This window comes from Malassezia vespertilionis, chromosome 2, assembly GCF_029542925.1.
Source record: "Malassezia vespertilionis chromosome 2, complete sequence".
NCBI classification, from domain to species: Eukaryota; Fungi; Basidiomycota; class Malasseziomycetes; order Malasseziales; family Malasseziaceae; genus Malassezia; species Malassezia vespertilionis.
This window is the reverse complement of record NC_079248.1, coordinates 849,801-876,707: the sequence shown is the minus strand read 5'-3', so window position 1 is coordinate 876,707 and position 26,907 is coordinate 849,801. Positions and strand designations below refer to the sequence as shown.

Genomic DNA, 26,907 nt, shown 5'->3' with positions numbered 1-26,907 from the left:
GTGTACTATGCATGTTGTGCAAGCCATGCACGAAGTCCCGCACGCGTCGCGAGTTCGACTAACTCGGCGCGTCGCGCTTGGACGCGTGCGCCGAGACCTTGGGCATCGTAAAGCCGGAGGATATGTGTTGCAATTACGCGCAGCTCGTCGCGCGACACATCAAACAGTGCCCACCATGGCGAGGGCTCCATGGGCAGCGCCAGCGGCGCCCATTCGGTGTCTTCTAGTGTAAGCAGGTAGATTGCAGCGGCCGCGATGGCGTGCGGCGGAAATAGACAGTATATGGGTGTCTGAAGACTGTTGTGAGCAGTGGTGCCACGTACGCGTCGTTTAAGATGTTCCACGCACGCTGCGCAGCCAATACAGGCGCATGTCCGGCACGCGCGGTATTGCTCTGGGCAACCCCGAGCAGCTGCATGTAGTTGATGAGGAGCGCATGTGGAAGCCCGACTTGCACGTGGAATCCGAGGCGTTTCAGAAGCTGGATCTCGCCGACAATCAAGGCATCTTTGGCGTCGTGGAAAGATTGGCTGTGGTAGTGCGGCGGCTCGTATTCGAATGCCTCCGTTCGCCGTGCTCGCTGCACGAGATAGTCGTATACGAGCAGTACCTGGCGCAGCCGCACGGGCACTTCTTCCAGCTTAGACGCAAGCAACAGTGCACCCATGCTGATATCCAGGACTTGGAAATTGCGCATGGACGACACGTACCAGAACCGCTGGAAGAGGACCTGCGCTGTGCCCATCACAACTTGGGGCAGCGAAAGCAGAACGCCCGCTTGCTGGATCAGCTGGCATCCGAACACACAGAGTTCTTCCTCCAGGTCTGGGTCGATGCCATCGGACCACGAGGGTTTCGCGCTGGCCTGGGTGTCGGTCGCGAGTGCATTCAGCGCTGGCATCCGCGACGTAGCGCAGCGCCGTGAAGGAATAGCAGCGCGTCGGCGAATTGTGCCGAATTCCTCCACATGGCAAAAGTGTGCATGCTACGAGCTATATACGTGATCGGCGGAAACGATAGGGCCGTTGGAGTACACACTGGACGAACTCGACGTGCGCATGGAGCGCGAAGATCGAGCCGACCCATGCAAGCTCGGCACTGCCTGCGTGCCGAGCATCGCTTCCGAGTGCATCGTGATGGGCCGCGCGGCCGTTTGTGAGCCAGGTTTGCCCTGTGCGCGCATTGCAGCGTCTGCGCTTGGGGCAGTTCGCTTGTGCTCCATCAGCGCACGCTCTGCGATCGGTTCGCTGTATCGTCTGCCAGGCACAGGCTCATGGGGCTCGCGCCGCATGCGCGACGGCTGTAGTTTCGAGATCCGAATCCGCGCATTTCCACACTGTGCCGATGCCAGCGGCAGCGGCGAACATACCGAGCTGGAAGCGCGCGTGCCAGTATCGAGACGCAGCAGTGCGCGCGACATGCGCCGTGTGTGTCCATGCGCCCGCGGCGCCGGCAGCTCGGTCGAATGCATAGACTTCCAAGGCGCACGATCTGTGTTGCACATTAGCAAGCGTGTCTAGCGCTGCATTCCTGCCCAAGCTTGCCCTCCCCTTCGCATCCTCGTCCAGGACCGTGCGACAGCGCTGACTAAGCAAGGATGAGCGTCGGCAGAGGGCGCCGCCGCTGTGCGCGCGCCATGCAGTCCCTCTCACGGCTGCTCTACGGCCCGTCGAAGGAAGGTATGCAGTGCGTGGAGCTAAAGTGTAGACCGCATTCGCGAGGTGCAGCGGCGCTTACGTACCGAGCAGCGCTCGCTTGACCGGGAAATCCGGCAGATTGACCAGTCGACAGGCAAGGTGAAGGCGGACATCAAGCGGCTTGCACGCAAAGGGGACACCAAAAATGCAACGATGCTTGCGCGTGAAGTCGTGCGCTCCACAAAGCACCGCACACGCCTTGTAACGAGCAAGGCGCAGCTGAACAGCATTGCGCTGCAGCTTCAGCAGCAGATGGGTACGTTTTCAGCCGCGCTCACGTCCAGCCATGTTCAAAGTTACGGGGACGCTACAAAAATCGACAGAAATCATGCGCCTATCCAATAGTGTGCTACGTCTACCGCAAATGTCGCAGTCGATGCGCGAGATGAGCAGCGAGCTCACCAAGGCGGGCATCTTGGAGGAGATGATGAACGATACCCTCGACGCGGGCATGCTCGGGGACGACGCCGAGGAGCTGGAAGAAGAGGCACAGGCAGAAGTGAACAGTGTTTTGCACGAGCTCACCGATGGTAAGCTTGGCGCCGCGGCGCCCGCAAGCACACTTCCCGCGCTCGACACAGCGCACGAAACACAAGACATGGAGCAGATGCAGGCGCAGCTGGACGTGCTCCTGCGCGGCGAGCACGCATAGATATAGTCAAGTTGGATCGATTCCAGCTAGTACAAGTACAGATAAACTAACGACGAACTAGAAACAGTGTCGCGACCGCGTCAACACCAAATAGTGTTTATGCAGAAGAGAACTTGGTCACCGAGCGAGTGGCCTCAGCAATGGCGTGCTTGGACAGCTCACCAGGGAGAATAAGGCGGACAGCAGTCTGAATCTCACGCGAAGAGATGGTGCTCTTCTTGTTGTAGCTAGCGAGCTTCGAGGCCTCCGTAGCGACACGCTCGAAAATGTCCTGAACAAACGAGTTGAGGATGGCCATCGCCTTGTTCGAGATACCAGTGTCGGGGTGCACCTGCTTAAGAACACGGTAGATGTAGGTCGAATAGGTTTCCTTGCGGACCTTGCCCGACCTCTTCCTGTCGCCCGTCTTGGTGGGGGCCTTGGAGGTCTTCTTGGCGCCCTCAGTGGGGGCCTTGCCAGCAGAGGCAGGGGCCTTGCCAGCAGTGCTCGGGGGCTTCTTCTCAGCGGGTTTAGGAGGCATGTTGGGTATGGTACGCTTGTGGGTGGCAGCACAAGCGGTGCGCGCGACGGCCTATATACGTTTCCGGAACCACGCGTCCTGTCCCACAACACGCCCACAGCGCGCCGCGCGTTTCCCCTTCCAGCCCCCCCGAATCACGCACGAAGATCAATTTGTCCACAAATGTGGTTGTTTTTGTGTGGACACGAAATAATGTGGCACAATGTTGCAACATTGCCACGTGTGCGTATCACACTTTTGTGGACACAAATGCATTGCGCCAATCATCGCTTTTATATGCGTGGACAAAAATGTGCAAGTGTGATCCAAACGTGTGGGCAGCTTGATCCCAGCGCGTGGACGTTTGGCGCACGCGGTGGAGCTCTGCTGCGCGGTTCGCCATAATAAAAGGCGTCGTTGCATCGTGCCGCATCCCCCAAGACGCTTGTCTGCTTCATACTTTCAACTCTCTAAGAATGTCTTCTGGTGGCAAGTCTGGTGGTAAGGCCGGTGACGTTTCGTCGGCCAAGACCCAATCGCGTTCGGCCAAGGCCGGTCTGCAGTTCCCCGTCGGTCGTATTCACCGTCTTTTGCGCAAGGGCAACTATGCCCAGCGCATCGGTGCCGGCGCCCCCGTTTACCTTGCCGCTGTGCTTGAGTATCTCACTGCCGAGATTCTCGAGCTGGCAGGTAACGCCGCGCGTGACAACAAGAAGTCGCGTATCATTCCCCGTCACTTGCAGCTCGCTATCCGCAACGATGAGGAGCTTAACAAGCTGCTTGGCGGTGTGACCATCAGCCAGGGTGGTGTTTTGCCGTTTATTCAGAGCGAGCTCTTGCCTGCCAAAAGTGGCAAGTCGAAGAAGGCGGTTGGCTCCCAGGAGATTTAAGGCTTCATACCACCTTTATTGGCCTTTTCTCTCTGCTCTACTGTAGACACATTTGCTGTACTTCTAATATTTTTTCGCGCTATACTTTTGCTTTCCATGGCCTGATGCGGGGCCGCACGTTCCGTTCGCGCACTGCGTGCGGGCTTGCGAACGCGAGGCGCAGCAGGGCTGCCTGGCTGGGCTGGTCCTTGACGTTGGCGGCGTACGTTGGCTCGCGCCCGTACGCAACGATTGCCGCACGCAGCAATACGTCGCTGCGGTAAGTAGAGCAGGAGAGCGTACCTCGTGAGGCCGCGGATCGGATTATTGGCTTCCCAAAACGTGTGTCTCCGCATGCGCACGTCTCCGATCCATGAAATGTCGTACGCGGTGTGCCACGTTGCATCGCCAGTGCTGCCGGCGCTTTCTGGCGTCTCTGTTGAGCCTGGAAGCGGCGTGCTGTACCGTTCGCTCTGCGGTGTAATGTCCATATTGTTGTAGAACGCGGGCGGTAGCGTTTCAAAGAGCACAGACTCGAAAGGAATGGTGAACATGGCAGATACCTCGTTTGTGTTTGCGCGCAGTGGGAGTGTCATGTCTGTGATGAACGCGACAATCGGAGTCACGGCAAGCTCGTTGGCCGAGAGGAACGTCTCCATCTCACATAGTTTCAGCACTATGCGCGGGTTTATAGGTAAGCCAGTCTCCTCGTACGCCTCGCGTCGCTGGAGTGAGTTTGTGGAGAATACGCACCGCAGTATACTCGATATCTTTGTCGTAGAGCTCGAATCGCCCGCCTGGAAACGCAGTATCGCCGCCATGACTATTGAGGCCTTGTGCACGCACAGTAAGCAGTACATGCAGCCTGCCGTCGTTGCCAACGTGCACAGGGACCAAGAGGCCGGCGCTGCGGTACGCGGGAATTTTGGACTGCAATGCGCGCGGTAAAGGCCCGTCGTTCTGCGGCTTGTACGCATGCAGACGCAAGATCGCCTCTCGTGCCTGGCGGTCTGCAAGCTGGATCACAGGGTCTGGGATGCCAAGGCTAGTGTGAGTGCGCTACTGCTACGTACGCCCGGAGCGCAGCTTCCATGTGGAGAAGGTGGAAGGCAGATTCTGCATGTACTGAAGAAAATGGGCCGAATTACAGCAATTGCGCTGTTTCCGATTCCGCGCTACTTCTTTGCCGATCGGGCAGACCGCGTGGAAGCAAAAAGCACACCCGACGCGGGCGGCGTCCGCAAACCATGGGCGGGGGGCTGTATACATCGACACGTTTATGCTACATAGGCTACGACACGACTGTAAAGAGCCACGTGCACAGATGCCGTGCCATGGCAAATCACAAGTGCTGCAGAACAGCCTGGGTGAACTCTTGTGTAGTCGCATTGCCGCCCAAGTCCGCAGTGCGGACCTTGCCCTCGGAAATCACGCGGTAAACGGCAGCCGTGATCAGATTCGCCTGGTAGTCGAGCCCGAAGTGGCGCAGCATCATAGTCGCGCTCAGCACCATCGCCGTCGGGTTTGCCTTGTTGGTGCCCATGATATCCCTCGCGACGTGGCGCGAGCCCGGCTCGTAGAGTGCATAATCGCGGCCAATGTTGGCGCCCGGGACGGTACCAGGGCCGCCGACCAGCGCGGCGCCGATATTGGACACAATGTTCCCGTACAAGTTCGGCATGACCATCACGTCGAACTGGTCGGGGCGGCCGACGAGCTGCATCGAGGTGTTGTCAACGATCATCTCGCTCGGTTCAATTCCAACGCTCTTGTACTCCTCCGCGACGCGGCGGAAGGTGTTGAGAAAGAGGCCATCGCCGAGCTTCATAATGTTGGCCTTGTGTACACATGTCACCTTTTTGCGGTTGTTCTTGAGAGCAAAGTCGAACGCAAGGCGCGAGATACGTTCGGCCTTGAAGCGCGTCGAGACCTTGAGCGACTCAACAATGCCCGGCGCGGGCGAGTGCTCGAGACCGCTGTACTCGCCCTCGGTGTTCTCACGGATGATGACAAAGTCTACATTGCTGTGGCGCGTAGGCACACCCTTGAGCGTCTTGCAAAACACCATCGATGCGTAAATGTCGAGCTGCTGGCGCATCGCAACGTTCCACGAGTTGTGCGAACCTGCGCCAGTGGGCGTAAAAAGCGTACCCTTGAGACCGACCTTGTTGCGGCGCAAGCTGTCCATCGCTTGTTGGAATTGCGACGCGCTCCCCTCCGGATCACCAGAGACGTCGCACTGCTCCCACTCGACCGGCACGTTGCAGTTGTCAAAGATCTCCTTCACAGAGTCTGTGATCTCCTTGCCGACACCGTCACCCGGAATCAGCGTCGCAGTATACACGCCGCCGTACTTAGTCGGGCCCTGATCGCGATCAGTAGAGCATCAATAACCTACCTTGGACACGGGCGTCTGCGCCGAGAGGGTCGATACGGCACGCGGGCGCTGCTGTTAGATAGTCCAGCACACTGCACGTACCGACAAGCGGCTGGCTTGACGCGAAGCATTGCTCAGAGCAGCGCAAGGGACTTTGGAAAGCACACTCATCCTGATAAGCGCAGCGATAGAGAAGCGTTCGCAGGCCGCGGACGGGCAAGCGGCGCCCGCGCCACGCTTGAAAAATCGGCCGAAAAGCTTCTCTCGCGGCGCTGCCCTGGCGCGCTTGGTGCTCCTCACAATCACTCCCAATGTTTTTCGCTGTCGCTTCGCGCACCGTCCGTCCAGCCGCGCCGCTGTTCGCGAGTGCCAAGCAGGTTATGTGCCGTGGATATGCGGCACAGCCTGCGGCGCCCACGTCAACGTACAACAAGGCGCCTGACGCGGACGGCAAGTTTACCGTGACCCTGTTCCCCGGCGACGGTACGTACAATCGCTGCGAATCTGACACTGTAGGTATTGGCCCCGAGGTCTCTGGCGCGGTACAGCGGATCTACGAGTCCGCGGGCGTCCCGATCAAGTGGGAGGAGGCCGACGTGACGCCTTCGATCAACGCCCAAGGCAAGCAAGTGATTCCGGACGACACGATCGCGTCTGTGCGCAAAAACACAGTCGCGCTCAAGGGTGCGTAGACCAGCACACTGACCATAGGCCCGCTTGCGACTCCGATCGGAAAAGGCCACGTTTCACTTAACCTTACGCTGCGCCGCACTTTCCACCTCTTCGCCAACGTCCGCCCGTGCATGTCGATCAAAGGCTTCAAGACTCCGTACGACGACGTGAACACGGTCCTGATCCGTGAGAACACCGAGGGCGAGTACAGTGGTATTGAGCACGAAATTGTGGACGGTGTTGTGCAGAGTATCAAGCTCATCACCTACGAGGCGTCGGAACGTGTCGCTCGCTACGCATTCTACCATGCACAGCAGAACAACCGCGCGCGTGTTACGGCTGTGCACAAGGCACCGATTATGAAAATGTCCGACGGCATGTTCCTCACCGCGTGCCGCAATGTCGCGAAGGATTACCCCGAAATTGCATACGACGAAGACCTTTTGGACCGTGCATGCCTTCGCATCGTGCAGGACCCCAGTCCTTACTCGGACCGTGTCATGGTCATGCCGAACCTGTACGGCGATATTCTGTCCGATATGTGTGCGGGCCTGATTGGTGGTCTTGGTCTCACGCCGTCGGGCAACATTGGCAAGGACGCGTCCATCTTTGAGGCCGTGCACGGCTCTGCGCCGGACATTGCGGGTATGGACAAGGCGAACCCCACCGCGCTGCTCCTGTCCTCCATCATGATGCTGCGTCACATGCGTCTCTTTGAACACGCCGAGCAGATCGAAAGGGCCGTGTTTGCGACGATCGCTGCAGGCGAGCGTACCGGCGATCTCGGCGGCAATCTCGGCACAACTGCGTTCACCGACGGCATTATCTCGCGTCTCTAGTCCTGTAGGAATGCACTAGCTATGTTCCTTACGCAATCTGGCGCCAGGGTCGCGCAGCGATAGGTAAAGGCGTGGTTTTCTACGCAGCACTGTACTCGTGTGGGGCGGAAGAGAGAGCATAGGGTATCGGTGCGAGGTGCGCGGGAAGCACGATCGGCGGTGCTGCATGTCTGCAAGAGGCGTGCGCCATTCCGATCTACACGCAGATTCGCTCAGCAGCTGCAACGCGCTGCATGCTTCTTGCGTTGGCACACTCGCTAGCTTGCATCGCGCACCGTATACGTCGCAGCTGTGTATCGATCTTCAGGTGCATTCATGCTGCACACGTCTATACGCTAATTTGCTTCGGTAGTTACTCGCCGCCATCGTCGAATCGCTCGTAACGCTCCTCATCACGGCGAGGACTTTGCTCGCGCGCGTGGATTGGGCTCGCTTCGCGGTCGCGTGTGCGTGTAGGGCTTGCATTGCGGCGCCATTCCGGCGCGTCGAAGCGCGAGCGTGCACTGCGGTCATCACGTCCCCAACCGCGGCGATCGTCGCGGTCGTCTCCACGACGCTCGTCCCCGCGCTCTCTAGCCCAGCCACGACGATCATCTCTGTCGTACGAGGGCCGGCGGTCGTCGCGCCGATCACGCGTCCAGCCGCGGCGGTCATCCTTGTCGTACCCACGCTCGCGACCCCACGAGCGCCGCTCATCGTGGCGGCCATACGCATGGTCGCGCTCGTGTGAGCGGCGCTCGTACGCGGCGCCGCGGTACGAGCTGCCTGTCAATGCGGGCCGCTCGCGCTCGTCTGTAAAGCGAGGATTGCCCCGGTACTCGCCAGGCGTCGGCTCATGTGCACGCGTTGTGCTGGAAAAGTCTACACGGATCCTGCGCCCCTGAAGCTCGGTGTTGTTGATCTGCGTCACCGCCTCGGTGGCCGATTCGACGTCGCGCATGGTAATGAAGCCAAACCCACGCGAGCGGCCAGTACGCGCATCGTACACAATGACCACCTTCTCGACGGGACCAGCCTTGCTGAATTCCTCCTCGAGCTCGCGCTCCGTGGTACGGATGCTGAGGCCAAACGCGCCCAGGATATGCGACGGCGACGGCGCAGGACGCTCCTGGCGTCTCGGCGCACCGCGTGCACCTCCATCGCGCGGCCTGTCATTGCTGTAGTGCGAAGAGCGTGCACGAGGAGCGTCGCGCGTGTCCGGATCGTGGTCCTTATCGCGCGCGTCGCGTCGGTCAAAATCGTCCTCCTGCGCATGCTGCCATTCTCGCTCAGTAGAAACATTTTCGTCTGCTGTGAGAGAGCGTGCAGACGTACCGAACTGCATATCTTCATGCAGCTCTTCCCTGCGCGCCGCAGGTGAGCTAGACATTGCGTCGAGGGACTCAGGCTAGCGTCAGCAATCGCGTGGGCGACTTACCGTGGTGCGGAGGCGACGGACCTGTGCCGTGCCACGTGTCAAATTCACGTGACCAGCTATAGTTTTGCGATAGTCAAAGTGCGCCCGGCGCCTTTCTTCAAACCGTCCCACGAGTTGCATTGCGATGGTATGTGAGACTGCAAAGTGTACTGACATGACAAGGGTGTTGATATCAAGAAGCACCACGTCAAGACGGGACGCCGCTCGGCGCCCAAGAGCGAGGACCCCTACCTTCTCTTGCTTGTGAAGCTTTACCGCTTCTTGGCGCGCCGCACCGACTCGCGCTTTAACAAGGTCATTCTTCGCCGCCTGTTTATGTCGAAGATCAACCGCCCGCCCGTGTCTGTGTCGCGCATCATTTATCTCTCTCGTAACCAGGGTGGTGTGCCCAAGGATAGCGAGAGCCCCAAGACGGTCGTTGTTGTCGCCACCATTACTGACGACAACCGTCTCCTCGATGTTCCCAAGCTGAGCGTCGCTGCGCTCCGCTTCACTCACTCTGCACGTGCGCGCATTGAGGCTGCGGGTGGCGAAGCGATTACGCTCGATCAGCTCGCCATGCGTGCTCCTACCGGCAGCAACACCATCCTTCTCCGCGGCCCGAAGAACGCGCGCGAGGCCGTGAGGCACTTTGGTATGGGCCCGCACAAGCACAAGAAGCCCTATGTGCGTGCCAAGGGTCCCAAGTTCGAGAAAGCGCGTGGCCGCAGAAAGTCGCGTGCTTTCCACGTCTAACCGGCGTTGCCATCTATGTCTGCCACTTGGCTTTTAGCTGTGGACTTGTAGACTAGTTCTGCAGCATATAGTCCGCACGTAAAAAGGCGTCAATTGAGTTATGCCTATTGGACTTGTACGGATGTGTGTTGTGGTGTGCGCGTGGTAGAACGCGCACCCTGAGATACGACATGCCTAGAAATCGTATACGCCGTGAGAAGTACAAGTGCCTTGCATAGACGTCTTGTAGCCTTTCCATCCCAGCCTCCGCAGCGGCGTGTCGCACTGGCGGTGGCACTCAGGACGCCTTGACGTCCGAGCGCGACCCAGCATCGAGTGCGTTCTTATCGTCCTTGGCGATACCACCCGCATTCATCGAGTTTGCATTGCCCATTACTGCACCAGGAACATTGCCTTCCGCACCGCCATCAAAGTCAAAGTCAAAGATATCCGACACGCCAAACATGCCTGAAAAATCGTCCGTGCCCATACCGCCCATCGCACCGTTGATTCCAAGTGTGCTCGGGTTGCTGAGATCGGTTGACATGAAGGCATCCATCCCGTTCGCCAAGTCGTCCATCGACGAGGGCATTCCCAGTGTGGCCTGCGGCGCACCAAGGAGCTGCGTCTGCATACCAAACAGCGTTTGCGATGCATTCTTGTTCAGCTCTGCAAGCGTCTGCATCGCTGGCACACCGCTATCGCTCTTGCTTTCGTGCCACTCCTCCGGCTTGCCCCCCTCTACTTGGCTTTCGGCCAAATTTTGGGCAGGCGCGCTACTCGACATCACAGGCGTCTTGTTTTGCGCGCGACGCTTGTTCTTTTCCCGCTTGCCTGCGCTGCCTGATGGCGAAGCAGCTCCACGAGGGACTGAATTCGACTGCCACGGGCTCACAGGCATGCTTTGCTCGCTTCCTTGCACAAACTGCGTGGCTGGCTTGTTGGCTTGAGTCGGGCCGCGCTGCGGGATGCGCCGCGGCACATTTCCAGGCGAGGCGTGCATAGGCACGGGCGTCGATGGCGCCGTGGCGCTGCCACGACTGCCTGCATTGTTCACCACGACACCGCCCATGGCAAGCTCCCCAGGCATGTCTGTGCCCATTGTCTGTGCCCGATTCGCCGCCTGGGCGCGGGCTTGTCGCTGTGCAAGGCCCATGTTGACACGGCGCTGCTGCTGCTGGAATGCCATCGCGGCATTGGGGTTATTCAGCGCCATTTGCCGCGGAAAGTAGGGCGTGGTGCCCGGCGCGAATGTGGTGCCGTTTGAAAAATCCATGCCGTTGAACGTGGTTGGACGGACATTGGTGCCCATTGTCTGCACACCTTGTGCATTGAGCACGCCGCCCGTGTTGGCTTGCGCCTGCTGCTGCTGGACGGGCTGGCCCATCATCCCAGAAGCATGGTTCGGCGTTTGCATCATTCCCGCCCCATTTGCCCGCTGGGCTTGCTGGAGCTGAAACCGGAACATGGGATTCAGCGCTTGTCCTTGTGCGTCACTGGAAAAGTTGGACGAGTCGCTCTGGAGGAGGGCGACGATGGACTGTGCCTTGGCCTGCAGCTGCTGTGCGGTGGCAAGGAACTGCTGCGACATGGCAGGCACAGGGGCGCTCTGCGCCTTGATCCATTCGTTTTTCACCGCGTTCTGCAGCGCCTGGTACTGCATCACGAGCATCTGCCGCTGCTGCGACGCGAGACCCTGCCCTTGTGCATTATGTGCTTGCTGCGGAATTGGATTCTGTGCAGTATCCTCTTCCTTGCTGAGGCCCATTTGGCCCGGCGGAAGGCCCTGCCCCTGTGCATTCTGGGCAGGCTGCTCGGAGCGCACAAACGGTGCCATCGGCGGCGCGCCCATGCCATTTGCATTCGGCTGGGGCGCGTCATGCAAAATTGGGCTCTGTGCAGTTTCCTCTTCTTTATTGAGACCCATTTGGCCCGGCCGTTGCGGTGGCCTGCCATAAAGAGCAGGCACCGCAGGCGACATTGGTTGTGCCTTGGGCTGCTGTTGCTGTTGCTGTTGCTGTTGCTGTTGCTGTTGTTGTTGTTGTTGTTGTTGTTGTTGTTGTTGTTGTTGTTGTTGTTGCTGCAAGAAAAGCCGCGTCTGGAGCTGGGGATCCATTTGGCGGTTCGCTTGTTGCGCGGCAAGGTTGCCTGCATTCGGTACGATGCTGCTGAACAGCGCAAGGCGCGCGGCCGGCGTCATGTTTTTCAGCTCTTCGAGCGGAATGCCTTGGCGCAGCGCAGCAGAGACAAGCAGGTTTTGCTGCTGCTGCAGCGTGAGCGTCGCAGGCATCCACCCCTGGCCTGTTTGCGCGCGCGCCATTGCCTGCTGGAGCTGGAGCTGCTGGAGCTGGGTACCTTGGAGCGCCGACTGGCCGGGCTGCACTTGCTGCGGCATCATCATCTGCGACTGCTTAGCCTGCATCGGCATCGACGCTGGATTTCCAGACGTATGCTGCATGAGTTTTGACGTATCCTGCGGCGCCTGCGTGCTGGGCTGCTGTTTCTGGCCCTCTGGCGCCTTGGGCGGAGCGGAAGGCTGTGCTGCGGCAAAGGGCACATTCATTTCTTGTTCGGGCATCAGGGGCGACTGCTGCTGCTGGGGTACCATTGGCGGCACTGTCATGTTCAGCGCAAGCGGATCCTGTGTAATTCCAGGGATCATGCTATCCGTGGCGGACAAATTGCTGCTGCTGCTTGCAAAGAGGCTCGATTCCCGCATCGCATTCGCGCGCTTTGCTTCCGTAAATTTCTGGTTATGCCGGTACGCAAGAAATTCATTGTATGCAGCGGCTTCTTTCCCAGCGCGTCCAACCTTAGCGGAGAAAATGTCCCAAAACACGGACCAGTACTCGTACAAAAGGCCTAGAGGTGTTTCTAATGGCACAGCGGGGTTTGCGGGCAGCTTGCACTCCTCGACGAACGTATCCGCAGTACGTGCAAAACTGCGTCTCCGCAAATAGTCCCAAACGTACACGTCCAGCGTCTTTGTGCTTTCGCCCCACAACGTGTGTGTGCGACGGAAGGTGCTATCGTCCATACTCTCCGCGGACTGCTGCTCTCCCTCCTCTCGAAGCACGCTTGAATCATGCCGTGCACGCTTATCCTGCTCCGCGCTATCAAGGCTCGTGGGTGCAGCGCGCTTCCGAGTTTCAGACTCGTCGCTCTCTGCTGCATCTTGAGTTCTCGGTGGCTGCGCATCGGAGTCCGACGGCGAGCTGTCCGCGATATCAATCGCATCATGTTCCTCCTCCTGATCCTTGGATGTAGACAGATCGAGGTTACTCACTTTTGACTCACCACTCTGTGCCTGCGCACCTGGCGCATCCAGTTCAGCGCCTGTAGTGGCAGAGCAGTCCTCCGTGTCTGCACCGGGCTGCATGTCCGTAGATGGGATATCCCCCATAGGCATTTCCTCTATAGGGTCTGGAAGCGATTTCGGGGACATGCCTGGTCTTTTCGATGTACACACGCACCGCGTCTTCTTGTCTCGCTCCCTTTCGATAAGCTGGTGTCAACTGAACGTTACAGCACGCTGGCCATCCGACAACTCGATGCTGCCTTCCTGCTACCACAATCAATGAAGACGAAACGCAGCAAAGAATGCGGTGATAAGATGTTCGTGTGCACAAATGGTGGAGCAAGTTAGCTGCGTTGAATTCCCCGGTCCGATGGCAATGGGACGCAATTGAACGTAGCGCACTGTTTGGGAATTAAGTATATGGCACACGCGCCCGTTTGGTCAATATTGGACGCAACAAGGGCTCAGAAGGATGGAAAGGAAGAGAATCGTATCCTAAGGAGCCATCTATCTAGCTATTCGCACGCACCGCTCACTCTTCTCGCGAGAAGGCGCGCGCAGGGGTAGAGTATATTGTCACGTGATGAATACCACGTGATAGAAACTGCGGTGCACCGAGCCGCGGTGCAGGTTTGTAACCAGCATGGCGAGCGTTGTCGCGATATTGGACCTCAAGGGGAAGCCATTGATTCAGCGGTCGTATCGAGATGACGTGGATACGGGAATTATTGAGCGGTTTTTGCCACTGCTACTCGATATTGAAGAGGAGCACGGTGCCGGCGCGATTCAGCCTTGTATGAGCTCGCAAGGCATCAACTACATGCATATCCGGCACAATAACCTATACCTGCTCGCACTCTCGCGGCGGAACTCGAACGCTGCAGAGATTCTTTTGTTTTTGCACAAGCTGACCTCTGTCCTGCAAGAATACTTTAAGCAGCTCGAAGAGGAGTCGATTCGCGACAATTTCGTGATTCTCTACGAGCTGCTCGACGAAATGATGGACTTTGGATACCCCCAGACTACAGAGAGCAAAATTTTGCAAGAGTACATAACACAGGAATCGCACAAGCTAGAGTTGCAGGTGCGGCCGCCGATGGCCGTTACCAATGCTGTGTCGTGGCGCTCCGAGGGGATTCGGTACAGAAAGAATGAGGTGTTCCTCGATGTCGTCGAGAGTGTGAACCTACTGGTTAATGCAAACGGCAACGTCGTGCGCAGCGAGATTGTCGGTGCGGTCAAGATGAAATGCTATCTGTCGGGTATGCCCGAGCTGCGCCTTGGTTTAAACGACAAGGTGATGTTTGAAAACATGGGACGCACGTCGCGTGGCAAAGCGATCGAGATGGAAGATGTCAAATTCCACCAGTGTGTGCGCCTCTCCCGCTTTGAAAATGACCGCACGATTTCCTTTATCCCGCCGGACGGCGAGTTTGAGCTGATGAGCTATCGCCTAAACACACAAATCAAACCACTGATCTGGGCAGAAGCTGTAGTGGAGCGGCACGAAGGCAGTCGAGTCGAGTACATGGTCAAGGTCAAGGCGCAATTCAAGCGCCGCTCTACGGCCAACAATGTCGAAATTTTTATCTCCGTGCCAGACGACGCCGACTCGCCCAAGTTCCGCGCCGCGACTGGCTCGGTAACGTACGCTCCAGAGCTATCCGCAATGGTCTGGAAAATCAAGCAGCTTGGCGGTGGGAAAGAATATTTGATGCGCGCGCACTTTGGGCTGCCGAGTGTGGGCAACGAAGAATCGCTTGCGCGCCGTCCGCCCATCAATGTCAAGTTTGAAATCCCCTACTTCACCGTATCCGGTATTCAGGTCCGCTACCTCAAGATTGTAGAAAAGTCGGGCTACCAAGCGCTTCCCTGGGTGCGCTACATTACACAGAATGGCGAGTACGATCTGCGCACGCAGACGGAAAAGTCATCGGCCAGACTCGCCCATTTTGCAGCCTGACGTAGTGGAGTTGTGTAATAATTCCCCAATTTCTTGTAGGCCTCCTTCCACGTCGTCTCCACACGTTTCGAACGCGCGATGGAATCTGAAGAGGCGCACAAAGCGCTCGGTCTCGCACAGAAGCACGTCAGCGATGGGAATACAGCGGCGGCACTCAAGTGGGCGCGGAAATCGGTTTCTATCCACGCAACGCCCGAGGCCACTGCGCTCGTTGCAAAGCTGGAGAAGCAAGGCGTGAGCAGCAACGGCGGAAAGCAGGAAACGACCACGACATTCACGTCAAGCACAACGAGCACGACAAAAACGAACAGTCAGGGCAATCAGACACAATACACACAGCAGCAGATGGAAATTGTGCGCCGAGTCAAGTCTGCAGGCGGCGATTTCTATCGTGTGCTGAGCCTTGAAAAGACGGCCGAGGAGCATGAAGTGAAAAAGTCATACAAAAAGCTGGCATTACAGCTGCATCCCGATAAGAATTCCGCACCTGGCGCAGATGAGGCTTTTAAGATTGTTTCGAAAGCCTTTACGGTCCTGTCCGACAAGGACAAACGCGGCGCGTATGACCGCTTTGGCGGCGATCCTGATAGCCGGTATGGCGCGAACGCCGCATCTAGCGCTACGAATCCGTTTGCAGGATTTGGAGGTGGCGCGCGTATGCGTCCAGGGATGGGCGCAGAGATTGATCCGCAAGACTTGTTCAACATGTTTTTCGGTGGCGGCACGGCAGGGGATGGATTTGGCGGACCAATGTTCTCCTTTGGTGGCGGGCCGGGATTTCGCACACAGTACTATCGCCCCGGTGCACGTCCACGCGCAGCTGGGCAACGTCAACAGGCCGCTGGGAACCAAACCGGGATGTGGTTCCAGCTGCTACCGGTTCTTATTCTTCTTGCCTTTTCTCTCCTTTCCTACCTACCAGCTTTGTTTACGACCCCAGACCCTGAATTCCGCTGGAAGTCTACGAGTCTTTACCGTGCACATCGCACCACGTTTGACCGCGGTGTCTCGTACTATGTGGACCCTGTTTCCTTTGCGCGTCATCCATTTGTCACCTCGAGCAGCTCATCGTCTCGTAAAGGCGGTGTATTGCATCGCTTTTCGAAAGAAAATAGCAGCCCAGAATTGCTCCGGTTTGAAACTCGTGTTGAAGAGTCGTGGATGAAGGAGCTTTATCGCCAGTGTGAGAACGCACAAGAATACAAACGCCGACGTATTCTCGATGCGCATGGTTTCTTTGGCTTTGGTGTATGTACATAAAGAGTGTTCTAACAACAGGGCGATCGCCAAAAGATTGCCAAGATTCAGGCTGAAAAGTACGAGAGTTGCGAGCAGCTAGCGCGGCTCTACCATATCCGTATCTAAATAGAGTCGTACCGTCGCGTGGGGGCACGTGATTTAACAAGCTGGACGACGACGAAAAAGTGGCAGCATCTCGTACGACCATGACTGCAAGGAGTGGAAGCGCAGTATTGCCTGGTACGTTTTATGAAGCAGCATACTTACGTGCAGACAAGATAGGTTCGCTGCTTTTTTGTGCAAAATGCGGTTCTCTGCTGGACCTACCGAACAATGACGACATCATTAAATGCGCGCCGTGCGGATCGGCGCAGGATGCTCGCAGTATGTCTCCAGTTCTGAATATATTGACCCGCCAGTCTACGATAACATGTCGATTGTTACGCATTCGAATCCCGAGGCATTCCCGTCGGTGCTTCGTCAGAAGCGCCAGTTGGTGAGCAATGCTTTGGACGAAAACGCCGCGATGGCTACGGAACAGACTACAATCAAGGAAAAGTGTCCGGGCTGTGGTAACGAGGAGATGAATTACCATACACTCCAGCTGCGCAGTGCCGATGAAGGCTCTACTGTATTTTACGATTGCCCCAGATGCGGGTACAAATTTAGCCAGAACAACTGAGCATGGCTAGCCAAGTGCTCGACTAAAGGCGTCTATTTGCATGGTCATCGCATGCGCATCTTAGTCTATATCCATACACTGTACCATAGCCCCGGAAACCCTGCTCTGCGACGGCGTTGCTCACGTAAGCCGATTTGTCAGTCTTGGGAAATACGCGCCACATCGTTGGCACTTGCTGCATGCGCCTTGCGTGCAGACCCAGGATTCAAGTACCACTCCCAAAAGTGCAACATCGAACAATGCGCATCATTCCAGTTCCTGTGCGTGACGACAATTATGCGTACATCATGATGTCGACGCCCACAAAGTCTGGCGTGCGTCCCGAGGCCGTCTTTGTAGACCCATACGACGTCCCGAAAGTGCGTGCAGCGGCACACGAGCTGGGCCTAAAAGACAGCGACATTGTTGGGCTTCTCACTACGCACAAGCACTTTGATCATGCCGGAGGCAACAAGAATTTCATGCAACAGTACCCCAACCTGCCCAGCTATGGTAGCTCCAGCGACATCCCAACTGTATCCCACGTCTTGCACGACGGCGAAAGCACGACATTGTTTGAGAACTCGGCGGCGATCCGCCTGAGCGCATACGCAACTCCATGCCACACCCGCGACAGCACTTGTTTTCTAGCCGAGGATATGCGTAGCGAAGAAGAACTTGCACGCACGCCTGCTGGCGTACAGCAAGGTTCCAAGGGCGACAAGAAACGTGGCGTTTTTACGGGGTACGTATGCCGCTTACCTGACCACAGCGACACGCTCTTTATTTCTGGATGCGGCCGTTTTTTTGAAGGCACGCCGGCAGAGATGAACAGGGCGCTCAATGTCGTGCTTGCAGGGCTCCCCCAGGATGCACTGGTCTACTGCGGACATGGTTCGTGACCCACATAACTGACAAAAGAATACACCGCGTCGAATGCGAAATTCTCCAATACGGTGCTACCGGAGAGACCTGCCATTCTATCACTGCTCGAAGATCTTGCCTCTAAACGCAACAATGGGGTCACGACCGGCCTGTATACATTGGCCGAAGAGCGCGAGCACAACCCATTTATGCTCGTGAATGACCCCCACGTGCAGCGTATTACTGGATCTCAGGACCCTGTAGAAGTTTTGCGAATCTTGCGCGAAGCCAAGAATCAAGGGTTCTTGCCCTCGAGCATCTAGAATTACCTACCACGTCGCGCAAACCGCCGATGGCCTGTGTTTTCTAATGATCGGATGAATTTAATTGGCTGAATTGACTAAGTGCGCCATATTTTGTCACCTGACATAGTCCGAGCGCAGGGACGGGATTGATGCGGTGTTGTAATCTCGTGGTAGATTGCTTGGATAAAAAGAAGGAAGGCCCCCAATCTTTGTTTCTTACCTTCTAATCTATATCTCTAGCAGTTTTAACAAATGATTAGTGCTCGCTTTATGCCTAGTACGCTGGTGCGCTGTACTAGATGGGCTACTCGTCCGCCTACGCAAATGGCAGTCACACGGCCGTTTACCCTATGGACGCAGCCGAACCACCCGGTGCGGCGCTGGAATCCCCCGCCCCCGATTGCGGTTTCTTCGGAAGATTCTCCTCTCAACCCTGGCCCTCCTCCTTCGAAAGAGAATATCGGTGTTGCTGCTGTCATGAACCGCATGCCCGAGTCCATGGACAAGCACGTCACCACCATCTTTGCCGAGTTTTCCCTATGGGGCAAGACTGCCGTTGTCACGGGCGGTAACCGTGGTCTTGGTCTAGAGATGGCTCTTGCATATGTCGAGGCTGGTGCGCACGTGTATGTGATCGACCTTCCTCTCGAGCCCTCGGACGATTTCAAAAAGGTGGCTGAGCACGCCCAGCTGCTCAACCGTCACCTCGAGTACATTTCTGCGGATGCTACGAACGAGGAGGAAATGAACGAAGCGATGCGCTTTATTCCAAAGCACTCGGACACGGGCTCGCTCGACATTTGCGTTGCCGCCGCGGGTATTATGCAGGCTCACCCCGCGCTCGAGTATCCGATTGACGAATTCCGCAAGGTGCTGGATGTGAATATTACTGGTGTCTTTATTACTGTACAGGCCGCTGCCCGCGTCATGCACGCCCAGCCCAACGTTTCCGGCTCCATTATCTTAATTGCTAGTATGTCGGGTACCGTCGTCAACCGCGACCAAAACTGGGTGGCCTACAACACCTCCAAGGCCGGTGTTTTGCAGCTTGGCCGTAATCTGGCCGCCGAGTTTGGCCCCAAGGATATTCGTGTGAACAGCATCTCGCCTGGCTACATCCGCACCAAGCTTGTTGCCGACCAGCTCGACGGCGACCCTGGCATGATGGGCCGCTGGAGCGACGCCAACCCTCTCGGGCGTATCGGTCGTCCCCACGAATTGCGCGGTGTAGCAGTTTGGCTTGCCAGCAATGCATCATCCTTCTGCAACGGCGCCGATGTCATTGTTAGCGGTGGCCACACGATCTGGTAATCCACCGCACTACACGCTTTCCATAGCACCCCGATTCGTTTTACCCATATTTGCATATTATATTACGTGCATGTCCGGTGCGACGCTTGGACCTCCACATGGCGTCGCCGTTTTCCTGGCAGAGGGTATGCTGGTTGGCTATGTTTGGATGGCGCGCAGGTGCTCCCGGAAACGCTGCACGGGCTGTGCAAAGACACTATTCCGCTCTGTGGTGAGAAAAGTCTACTACGCACGCATGATATCCAATACGGTGCCAAGCAGTTCGCGCTTGTCTATGCCGCACACATTCGGTTTCCATTGCACTACCGCACCAGGCTTGCTGCATGGTGAGTCAATAAGCACACATACTAGTATATAGGTCCCAGCAGCGATGTGGCAAGATCTTCCGCCTGTGTGAGTATGCCTGCACTGGTCAACTCGCGCGCTAGCGCAAGCACCGCCTGGCGGTACTCGGCGCCGCTCTCGAGTAATTCTGCGGCGCCAATGCGCATATCGAGATGCCGCAGCGTCGCAGCAAGCGCGAGGTCCGGATGCTCGGACGCAGCACGGTCCTGTGCAGCCGATATCACATGATTTTCCACAAAGCGGACGGGCTCGCTGGCCAGTGTCGCTGTGAGTAGCTGCTTGCTTGCGGTGCTATGCTGGGCGCTCCAAGAGGATGCAATGGTCATCAGCACACCGCGAGCAGGATCCATAGCGAATACGTGCTCTGCTCCGAACAGGATCGGAGTGCCATTTGAGTGCACATCGAGCCGCTCGATACTGTTCATCGTTTGGACTGGCAGCCGCACCGCATCGGCCGTCTCTGTCCCAGCCGCCGTGTCCCAGCGGCGGAGCGTACCGTCTTGGGTGAGCACTGCAAGCACAGATTGGTGCGAAGCCATGTATAAAGGCGGCGCTGTGAGCACCATGGTGCACATACGCCGCCCCCCCACAGCGTACCAGAGCACCGTGTTGTCCGAAAGCCCGACAGCGACGTGCGATGCACTCCCAGACGCACAAATTGCCGGCGCGGGTACAAAATCGAGCCATCGGACGCGATCGGCTCTGTCCAAAAGTGCGATTTCGCTTGCTTTCTCCAAATAGTTGCGCGCATCGACGGTGCCATGGATGCAAGGCACGCGCACCGAGGAGAGTACGCTGGGCGCGGAGCGCGCGCGAAGCGACAGCGGCGAGTTGGTCTCTGGCGCGGGGCGCATTCCAGCGCCCAGCACACGCACGTTTTTGTCCAGCGGCAACTCTGCGTGCGTCTCGGCAAACGAGCTGGCCACGTCCCCAGACCCAGCCAAGAGTGTCGGTCGGATCCGTCGTTTGCCGTCTGCGTTGCGTGTAATCTGCTGGGTGAGGCGTAGCTCGGGTGTGTCTTTGCGGCGGATTGGGAGCGTGTTGGGGCGCTCAATCGTTGCGGGAAGTGGTGCAAGGGCACGGGGCTGAGGAATTCCATGCGCGGCGCGCAACGAAGCAATCTCATTTTGTGGCAGTGTTTCGCCAAAGTCTTCTGCACTGAACTGAAGCACGGCAACAGTCCCGTCCGAAGAGCATGCATACACGGTGTACCCATCTTGGGACCAGGACATATCCATCACATGCCGGTCAAACAAGTCGCGTGCTACAAACAGAGGTCTTGGCTGCCCGGTAATCCAGACACTCACACTCTGGTCTTGTGCACCAAGTGCGACAACGGTGGCGACCTGTCCGTCTTGTGCGCCGCGGAAAAGGCGCGGACTGCAAGCGGCCACAGTCACTGCATTTTCGTGGCCCACGAGCGAGAAATCGGCGGACCATTGCAAGCGTTTCACGACGCTCGCGACAAACACAGGGCCATTCATCGCATTGGATGCAATAAAATTGGCCCCGTCCGGAGTCCACGAGCCGCGCCGGAAAAACGTCGAGCTCGGGCTGTTTTTAAATGGCGCGCAGACGCTCGCTTCCAGGCCCCAGTCGGTGGTACGCCAGACCTTGACGCTGCGGTCATCGCTGCTACTCGCGAGAAACTGGCCGAGGGGGTCGAAATCGATCCCTTTGACAAAGCCGTGGTGTCCCCGAATCGTGCGCAGCCGATCGAACGTCTCGCCCGACCAAACGAGCACGAGGGAATCCAAGCCCGCGGTCGCGAGGTATGCGTCATTTTGCGACCAAGCAACGTCCGTCACGTCACTTTCATGACCAGGGAGTCGGCGATGGGGACGCCAGTGCTCAATATTCGTCTCTGACGAACCAAACACGAGGCCGCTCCCCGTCCCTGACGTGTCCAAATCCCAAATGAGTGCGACGGTATCGTCAGATCCAGACGCGACATAGCGGCCAGAATGGGACCATCGCACACAAAGCACCGCTCCTGTATGCCGCGCAAGTGTGCTGAGCAGCCTTGGTTGGTCTTGGTTCTCCTCTGCTTTCTCGTCGAGGATGGGCTTGGTTGCCCAGATGCGGATTTTTGAGTCTGGTGAGCGCAGAGGGACAACGTACCTAGGCCACCGGTCGCGAGGCGTGAGCCATCAGGGTGCACACTGAGGCTATAGATGGTCGACCGCTTTGCACGGTCGTCGCCTCGGTGCACCACCCAGTCGGGCACCGCGGCTTGTACCGTCATGGAGGACAAAGGTGGAGGTGTTTCGTATCGAGGATCTATGCGCTATGGTACACTGGGGCGCTTGGGGAGATCATAGGGCGTGATCCAGGAGGCGAGGTCCGCCTCCGGAGCCACGTTGGTCGCATTCCACCTCCCAAGCGTCTTTTTCATACGCTGGCGCAGATGGTCTCGCGACCGTGCATGTGTTTCGTCCGGCGCATTCGGCGGCGGCGCGCCGGGATGAAGCAAGGCCGACATTTGGTTGTTTAGGAAACTCCATTCCATGGTATCGAGCCGCTCTGCACTGTCTGGCGTGTCGCGTGAGGAGGCGCGAGCATGGTGTGCAAGTTCCGCACGCCGCGCATCGAGTCGTTCGTCCTGCCGCGCAATGACTTGGCGCAGCTCGCGCAGCGCCGGCGCACTGCTCAGCTGCGGCGCGGAAAACAGTGTTTGTGCGAGGGTAACAAGGTCCGTGGGGAGCGCGAGGCTGTGTGCGCCAAGCGACACGGTGCTGAGGACCGCATTGCGCGATGTCGCATGGCGCTCGAGGACGGGTGTGCTGATGAGGCTGGTGTGCGGTCCCGAGAGTGTCATCCCGAGTGCTACGTACGACGGCGCGGGCCCTTGGTCCTGGTCGCGGTAGGTCGAAGTAGGAATGCTAAATGCAAGCTCCAGGTGAAGTCGACCGGGGTGCTCGGAAAGCAGTGCCGTATGGCCGTACCATGCCATGGCTTGCAGGAGTACTTTCCACGAATAGGCGCGCATGACGAACCATGGCTGCGGCGCACTCGATGGCTGTAGCACAATCTGGTCGGGAAAGTAGAGATGCACGTCTTCGTCAGGCACCGGGATGCTTGGCGTGGCGCCGAGGTCGGGCGTCGCAAATAGTGGCATGTCCACATCCGGCAGCCAGAGCGCAAGCGAGTCGATGTGCGGCGCGACGCCAAATTGGACACCGCACAGAGCAGGACTGCCGTTTGCATATGCGGAAGGATAGGGAATGCTGCGTGTGCTTGCGCTTGTACTGGGACGATGGCGTATGGGATCAAGTGTAGGCCCAGGTGTAAGCTCGTCCCATGGGTTTACCGTGGGGCTCGCACCTTGGCTGTGCTCACTGGGGAGATCGCCAGTAGGACCACGCGCTGGAAGTTCGGCTACGCCTCCTGGCATACCGCCTAGCTCGCTTAGCTGGTCTGGCCCATCTGCCTCCTCTGAGACTGTCGCCGACGATCCACTCGCCTCGTCGTCGTACGATGCTGAGCCCATAGTAGCCTCGTACCGCGTCAGAGGCGCGCGCTGGATCGTGTAGGACTGCATACCATGCAAATCCGAAGGTGTCGTGCTTGACAAGGTCGGTGCCACCGACGTCTCCCCAGCGCTCACGCTTCTCTCGCGCGCTTGTGGATCGAGCCACAGGAGCGATTCCATTGCGTGTGTGTTTGCACTCGCATCGCTACCTGAAATAGAGGCTGGACTGCGGAAACGCATCCGCTCGTCGTGCTCCATACGGCTGCGCTCGATTACTTCGTACTCCATGAGCGCATGCCGTTGTCGCTCCGCCTCGCGCTTGCGATCCTCTCGATACGCTTCCTGGATCGAGCGTTCCAGTATATCGCGTTCTTGCTCAAGGGAGGACTGCTCGTATACACGCTGCTGCTCGGCTTCTTTGCGCGAGGCAGCAAGCACGGTTTCGAGCAGCGCTTGCTCCTCGCTCTCCGCGGCTCGTTGCTCCTCCTCCTGTAGTGCGAGCGATTCGTGCAATGCGCGAGATAGCTCTGCATCCTCTGCAGCAGCGTGCGTGTCTGAATGCGCTTGTACAGGCGCCGGGGCGGGCGCTGCGGGCGGGTCAAACGGATTCGGAAACGCGTCGCTCATGGGCGGAAACAACGGGCAATGCCTCCACTTTCGGCGTGGCCACTTTTTTTTTGGTCGGTCGATGTCGCCAGATGCGCCGCGGGTGATTGCCCGGTACGTGGGACAAACACTTACCATAGCGCCGTATTCGACGAACATGATATTCGTGCGTGGTACAAGAGTCCATACCCAATCGACACGCGCGATCTCGTTGACGCAAAGCTGTGGGTGTGCGCGCGGTGCTTCAAGTATACGACCCACAGCGCGTCGCTGCAGGCGCACTTGCGCACATGCCCACTCAAACACCCACCGGGCCGGAAGCTGTACCAGCGCGGCGCACACATTATCTGGGAGGTAGACGGGGCGTCTGAGCCCCTCTACGCGCAAAACATGTGCCTCTTTGGCAAGCTGTTCATCGACAACAAGACCATCTGCTTCGATGTCGAGCCATTCCGCTTCTACATCCTTACAGACGCCTCCAGTCAACTGGATCATGTGCTAGGCTTCTTTTCCAAAGAGAAAATATCCTACGACGGCTTTAATCTCGCGTGCATTGTCGTCTTCCCGCCGTACCAGCGCCAAGGCTACGGGTCTTTGCTCATGGAATTCAGCTACTACTTGTCGGATACCGAGCATGTGATAGGCACGCCCGAGCGTCCTTTGTCCGCACTGGGACTGCGTGCATACCTCGCATTTTGGCGCGCGTTGCTGGTCCGCACACTGCACGGCGCGTACACACAGGATTCCATGCAAGCGCGCCGCGCACGCGCCGTGCTTGGCGGCGAACGGATGCATATAGCGCGCGTGCCTTGTTCGGAGCTCGACGCAAAAAAACGGCGCTCGCACCTTGGATGGGCGGGCGAGGCGCCGCGGCGGCTTTCCGCGTTGCTGAGCATGCCCGAGACGCCGATGCCGGCGGTAACCTCGCTTGCGGATCTCTCGTACGCCGCAGGTCTTCGCGTAGAGGATGCTACGCTCGCGCTTGCGCATGCGGATCTCTTGCACCGCGCAAAAGAAAACGACTTTGTGCTCGATGCTCGCATACTGCAAGACGCGGCGCGGCGGTATGCACAGAAGCCAGCGCTGCTTGATTTGGCGTATTTAGTATAAATGCAGACTGGGGTTGTAGGTATACTAGTGCTCTGTACTATCTGCCTGTGTGGGAAAGGTAAACGTGCGCCGCTGGCGCGCGTGTGTACGTGCGTGTCGTTTGTGCCGATGGGCGGGCGCACTGCGGATTGCAATGTGCCGCGGATTGTGTGTTTGCGCGAGGGTTTGCGTCGCGCGCAAAAGCTCGGCCATGTCCATGGACGTGTGCAGACCCACCCTGCTGATCTGCGGCGGCGTGCTCTGCGGCGTGTGCAGCGAGGACCGCTGCATCTGGCTCGTGGTATGGAACGTGCGCGCATTTGTGCTGGACGTCGCTGGCGGAGAGGGGTGGAACAAATCCTTCAGGCCGCGCGGACTGTTTTCCGCGGCGAGGCGTGCGAGGCGCGTCGGCGTCGCGGCCTTGTGTGCCACTGGCTCGTCCATCGGGAGCAAAGAGAGCGGCACAGGATCACTCGTGTGTGCGGACCACGACGTTCTTCGCACGGGCGTTGTAGGCCGCGGCACGGTTGGTTTTGCATGCCGCGCTTCGCCCAGATCCGTGTGCAGCCATTGCTGGCTGAGCCTATGTATGATATTCGGAAGATCCTGGCGAAACACCTCGCGTAGCTGCTCTTCAATCTCCTCCTGCAGGTACCGCTGGATCGCGTCGACACTGTCAAACGTAGAGCTCACGCGAACACTCTCAAGGGGGTCGTTTTTGAACACAAGCGTGATGCCTTTAGCGCGCGATACAACTAGCACCACAATTGCACGTAGCCGCACTTCAGATAACCGCACATGCATAGGCACGGTGAGTGGATTTGCGGCAAAAAGCATCCCTCGGCTCGCCGCAGGCCCCTCAAACATGCCCGCGCCAGGTGTCCGCTTTGCGAGTGGGTTTGCCTGCACACATGTAGCCAGCTCTATGTGCGCATCGCCCGCGTACATAAGCCGAAAGATGCCGCGGAAGCGTTCATGGCTCAAGTCGCCAATCTCGAGGATTTCGAGCTCGGGTGGCTTTGTGAGTGTTTACAATATACATACTACGGTGCCCATATGTAGCTCTTTGACCTCGATATCACCGACAATTACCTTGGGTTTAGGGCCGCGATTCAGCGCCATATTCAATGTCTGCGTCGCATTCGCGTAAAACTCGCTCGAGAATGTCGGCCACGCAAAATTGAACGACATGGTGGCGCAGCACGACCTCCACATGTAGGCGGTCTAGCGGCGTGCCTGGGCAGCGCTGGGGATGCGGCGCTTGGGCATAAAGATGCTCTGGGCGGGCTCGGCTGCAGCGTGCGGTAAGGGAGGGCGTGGAGATGGGGGGCATGGGGTGTGGACGTTGCTTTGCGCACAAGGCGCCGTTTGAAATTGTGGCGCTGCCGCACTGTGCGCGGCATTGTGTATTTGTGTATAGGCATTGTGCGTCCCGCTGCGTTTGCGTGGCGCAATCATAGTCTTCTTGGCAGGTGCGAGCATCATACGCCGCGCCTGTGCAGCAGTTCCATGCCGCGCACGCGCAAGCATGGCCTGGCCCTTTGACTGGAGTGCATTCATAGGTCTATCGCGCGGTAGCGTCGCGCTACGCCCACGGCGTGGCTTGATCACCACTGTACTGGCCACAAGCTTTTTTGCATCCTTCTGTGCCGTGTGTTCCGCGTACCGTCCTTTGATGCGCGCCTTTGCAGCCTCGCGCGCAGATCTAGTCTCTACTTCTTTTTGTTCGTAGAGCGCGCGCCAGCTGGGCGGCGCAAGTGTAGCATCATGCGCCTCCTCGAGCTTGCGCAGCTCAGAAAAGTCACGCAGGCACGCGTGGCGCCAAAGCTCTTCCGTCTCGTGCAGCATGTGGGGCGATCGCTGCTCGAGCATGCGCAGCTGCTCTGGCCGGCACAGCTGCAGAAACGGTCGTGCGAGGCGGTACGGCATATCTCCAATATCCTGCACAGACACAAGATTGCGCGCAATCATGCGCTGGCACACGGAAGACAGCAGCGGCAGGGACGTCGCCATGCTGC

General features: G+C 58.0%; 21 protein-coding genes across 21 annotated transcripts; 10 read left to right on the top strand and 11 right to left on the bottom strand.

Annotated features, from left to right (window-relative positions):
* Window positions 1–5: 5 nt before the first annotated feature.
* Window positions 6–901, bottom strand: MVES1_001263 (uncharacterized protein; the record flags this gene model as incomplete). Its single annotated transcript, XM_056206115.1, has 2 exons — window positions 6–297; window positions 324–901. 2 exons carry the CDS (start codon window positions 899–901, stop codon window positions 6–8), a joined length of 870 nt encoding a protein of 289 aa, XP_056062090.1.
* An 84-nt stretch (window positions 902–985) lies between these two features.
* MVES1_001262 (uncharacterized protein) lies at window positions 986–1,420 on the bottom strand (the record flags this gene model as incomplete). The annotated part of the gene is made up of 1 exon (XM_056206114.1): window positions 986–1,420. One exon carries the CDS (start codon window positions 1,418–1,420, stop codon window positions 986–988), a length of 435 nt encoding a protein of 144 aa, XP_056062089.1.
* Window positions 1,421–1,636: 216 nt separating this feature from the next.
* On the top strand, window positions 1,637–2,349 carry VPS24 (Vacuolar protein-sorting-associated protein 24; the record flags this gene model as incomplete). Its single annotated transcript, XM_056206113.1, has 3 exons — window positions 1,637–1,679; window positions 1,708–1,953; window positions 1,982–2,349. 3 exons carry the CDS (start codon window positions 1,637–1,639, stop codon window positions 2,347–2,349), a joined length of 657 nt encoding a protein of 218 aa, XP_056062088.1.
* Window positions 2,350–2,446: 97 nt separating this feature from the next.
* Window positions 2,447–2,869, bottom strand: HTB1 (histone H2B; the record flags this gene model as incomplete). Its single annotated transcript, XM_056206112.1, has 1 exon — window positions 2,447–2,869. One exon carries the CDS (start codon window positions 2,867–2,869, stop codon window positions 2,447–2,449), a length of 423 nt encoding a protein of 140 aa, XP_056062087.1.
* Window positions 2,870–3,324: 455 nt separating this feature from the next.
* HTA1 (histone H2A) lies at window positions 3,325–3,738 on the top strand (the record flags this gene model as incomplete). Its single annotated transcript, XM_056206111.1, has 1 exon — window positions 3,325–3,738. The coding sequence occupies one exon, from the start codon at window positions 3,325–3,327 to the stop codon at window positions 3,736–3,738; it is 414 nt and encodes a 137-aa protein (XP_056062086.1).
* Window positions 3,739–3,817: 79 nt separating this feature from the next.
* MVES1_001258 (uncharacterized protein) lies at window positions 3,818–4,810 on the bottom strand (the record flags this gene model as incomplete). The annotated part of the gene is made up of 4 exons (XM_056206110.1): window positions 3,818–3,992; window positions 4,021–4,442; window positions 4,471–4,762; window positions 4,791–4,810. 4 exons carry the CDS (start codon window positions 4,808–4,810, stop codon window positions 3,818–3,820), a joined length of 909 nt encoding a protein of 302 aa, XP_056062085.1.
* Window positions 4,811–5,059: 249 nt separating this feature from the next.
* IDH1 (isocitrate dehydrogenase (NAD(+))) lies at window positions 5,060–6,265 on the bottom strand (the record flags this gene model as incomplete). The annotated part of the gene is made up of 3 exons (XM_056206109.1): window positions 5,060–6,082; window positions 6,116–6,163; window positions 6,197–6,265. The coding sequence occupies 3 exons, from the start codon at window positions 6,263–6,265 to the stop codon at window positions 5,060–5,062; spliced, it is 1,140 nt and encodes a 379-aa protein (XP_056062084.1).
* A 140-nt stretch (window positions 6,266–6,405) lies between these two features.
* Window positions 6,406–7,605, top strand: IDH2 (isocitrate dehydrogenase (NAD(+)); the record flags this gene model as incomplete). Its single annotated transcript, XM_056206108.1, has 3 exons — window positions 6,406–6,577; window positions 6,611–6,778; window positions 6,806–7,605. 3 exons carry the CDS (start codon window positions 6,406–6,408, stop codon window positions 7,603–7,605), a joined length of 1,140 nt encoding a protein of 379 aa, XP_056062083.1.
* A 352-nt stretch (window positions 7,606–7,957) lies between these two features.
* On the bottom strand, window positions 7,958–8,974 carry MVES1_001255 (uncharacterized protein; the record flags this gene model as incomplete). Its single annotated transcript, XM_056206107.1, has 1 exon — window positions 7,958–8,974. One exon carries the CDS (start codon window positions 8,972–8,974, stop codon window positions 7,958–7,960), a length of 1,017 nt encoding a protein of 338 aa, XP_056062082.1.
* Window positions 8,975–9,146: 172 nt separating this feature from the next.
* Window positions 9,147–9,757, top strand: MVES1_001254 (uncharacterized protein; the record flags this gene model as incomplete). Its single annotated transcript, XM_056206106.1, has 2 exons — window positions 9,147–9,149; window positions 9,185–9,757. 2 exons carry the CDS (start codon window positions 9,147–9,149, stop codon window positions 9,755–9,757), a joined length of 576 nt encoding a protein of 191 aa, XP_056062081.1.
* Window positions 9,758–10,034: 277 nt separating this feature from the next.
* On the bottom strand, window positions 10,035–13,181 carry MVES1_001253 (uncharacterized protein; the record flags this gene model as incomplete). Its single annotated transcript, XM_056206105.1, has 1 exon — window positions 10,035–13,181. The coding sequence occupies one exon, from the start codon at window positions 13,179–13,181 to the stop codon at window positions 10,035–10,037; it is 3,147 nt and encodes a 1,048-aa protein (XP_056062080.1).
* Window positions 13,182–13,677: 496 nt separating this feature from the next.
* On the top strand, window positions 13,678–14,997 carry apm1 (AP-1 adaptor complex mu subunit Apm1; the record flags this gene model as incomplete). Its single annotated transcript, XM_056206104.1, has 1 exon — window positions 13,678–14,997. One exon carries the CDS (start codon window positions 13,678–13,680, stop codon window positions 14,995–14,997), a length of 1,320 nt encoding a protein of 439 aa, XP_056062079.1.
* A 78-nt stretch (window positions 14,998–15,075) lies between these two features.
* On the top strand, window positions 15,076–16,362 carry HLJ1 (Chaperone protein dnaJ; the record flags this gene model as incomplete). Its single annotated transcript, XM_056206103.1, has 2 exons — window positions 15,076–16,245; window positions 16,276–16,362. 2 exons carry the CDS (start codon window positions 15,076–15,078, stop codon window positions 16,360–16,362), a joined length of 1,257 nt encoding a protein of 418 aa, XP_056062078.1.
* Window positions 16,363–16,585: 223 nt separating this feature from the next.
* RPA12 (DNA-directed RNA polymerase I core subunit rpa12) lies at window positions 16,586–16,918 on the top strand (the record flags this gene model as incomplete). Its single annotated transcript, XM_056206102.1, has 2 exons — window positions 16,586–16,594; window positions 16,622–16,918. 2 exons carry the CDS (start codon window positions 16,586–16,588, stop codon window positions 16,916–16,918), a joined length of 306 nt encoding a protein of 101 aa, XP_056062077.1.
* Window positions 16,919–17,157: 239 nt separating this feature from the next.
* On the top strand, window positions 17,158–18,084 carry GLO2 (hydroxyacylglutathione hydrolase; the record flags this gene model as incomplete). The annotated part of the gene is made up of 3 exons (XM_056206101.1): window positions 17,158–17,642; window positions 17,670–17,791; window positions 17,894–18,084. 3 exons carry the CDS (start codon window positions 17,158–17,160, stop codon window positions 18,082–18,084), a joined length of 798 nt encoding a protein of 265 aa, XP_056062076.1.
* Window positions 18,085–18,390: 306 nt separating this feature from the next.
* Window positions 18,391–19,377, top strand: MVES1_001248 (uncharacterized protein; the record flags this gene model as incomplete). The annotated part of the gene is made up of 1 exon (XM_056206100.1): window positions 18,391–19,377. The coding sequence occupies one exon, from the start codon at window positions 18,391–18,393 to the stop codon at window positions 19,375–19,377; it is 987 nt and encodes a 328-aa protein (XP_056062075.1).
* A 138-nt stretch (window positions 19,378–19,515) lies between these two features.
* Window positions 19,516–21,967, bottom strand: HIR1 (HIR complex subunit; the record flags this gene model as incomplete). Its single annotated transcript, XM_056206099.1, has 4 exons — window positions 19,516–19,583; window positions 19,611–19,696; window positions 19,726–21,817; window positions 21,844–21,967. 4 exons carry the CDS (start codon window positions 21,965–21,967, stop codon window positions 19,516–19,518), a joined length of 2,370 nt encoding a protein of 789 aa, XP_056062074.1.
* A 42-nt stretch (window positions 21,968–22,009) lies between these two features.
* MVES1_001246 (uncharacterized protein) lies at window positions 22,010–23,821 on the bottom strand (the record flags this gene model as incomplete). Its single annotated transcript, XM_056206098.1, has 1 exon — window positions 22,010–23,821. The coding sequence occupies one exon, from the start codon at window positions 23,819–23,821 to the stop codon at window positions 22,010–22,012; it is 1,812 nt and encodes a 603-aa protein (XP_056062073.1).
* Window positions 23,822–23,882: 61 nt separating this feature from the next.
* Window positions 23,883–24,910, top strand: MVES1_001245 (histone acetyltransferase; the record flags this gene model as incomplete). Its single annotated transcript, XM_056206097.1, has 2 exons — window positions 23,883–23,914; window positions 23,941–24,910. The coding sequence occupies 2 exons, from the start codon at window positions 23,883–23,885 to the stop codon at window positions 24,908–24,910; spliced, it is 1,002 nt and encodes a 333-aa protein (XP_056062072.1).
* Window positions 24,911–24,934: 24 nt separating this feature from the next.
* Window positions 24,935–26,080, bottom strand: MDM34 (ERMES complex subunit; the record flags this gene model as incomplete). Its single annotated transcript, XM_056206096.1, has 2 exons — window positions 24,935–25,906; window positions 25,961–26,080. The coding sequence occupies 2 exons, from the start codon at window positions 26,078–26,080 to the stop codon at window positions 24,935–24,937; spliced, it is 1,092 nt and encodes a 363-aa protein (XP_056062071.1).
* A 33-nt stretch (window positions 26,081–26,113) lies between these two features.
* Window positions 26,114–26,902, bottom strand: MVES1_001243 (uncharacterized protein; the record flags this gene model as incomplete). The annotated part of the gene is made up of 1 exon (XM_056206095.1): window positions 26,114–26,902. The coding sequence occupies one exon, from the start codon at window positions 26,900–26,902 to the stop codon at window positions 26,114–26,116; it is 789 nt and encodes a 262-aa protein (XP_056062070.1).
* Window positions 26,903–26,907: the final 5 nt, after the last annotated feature.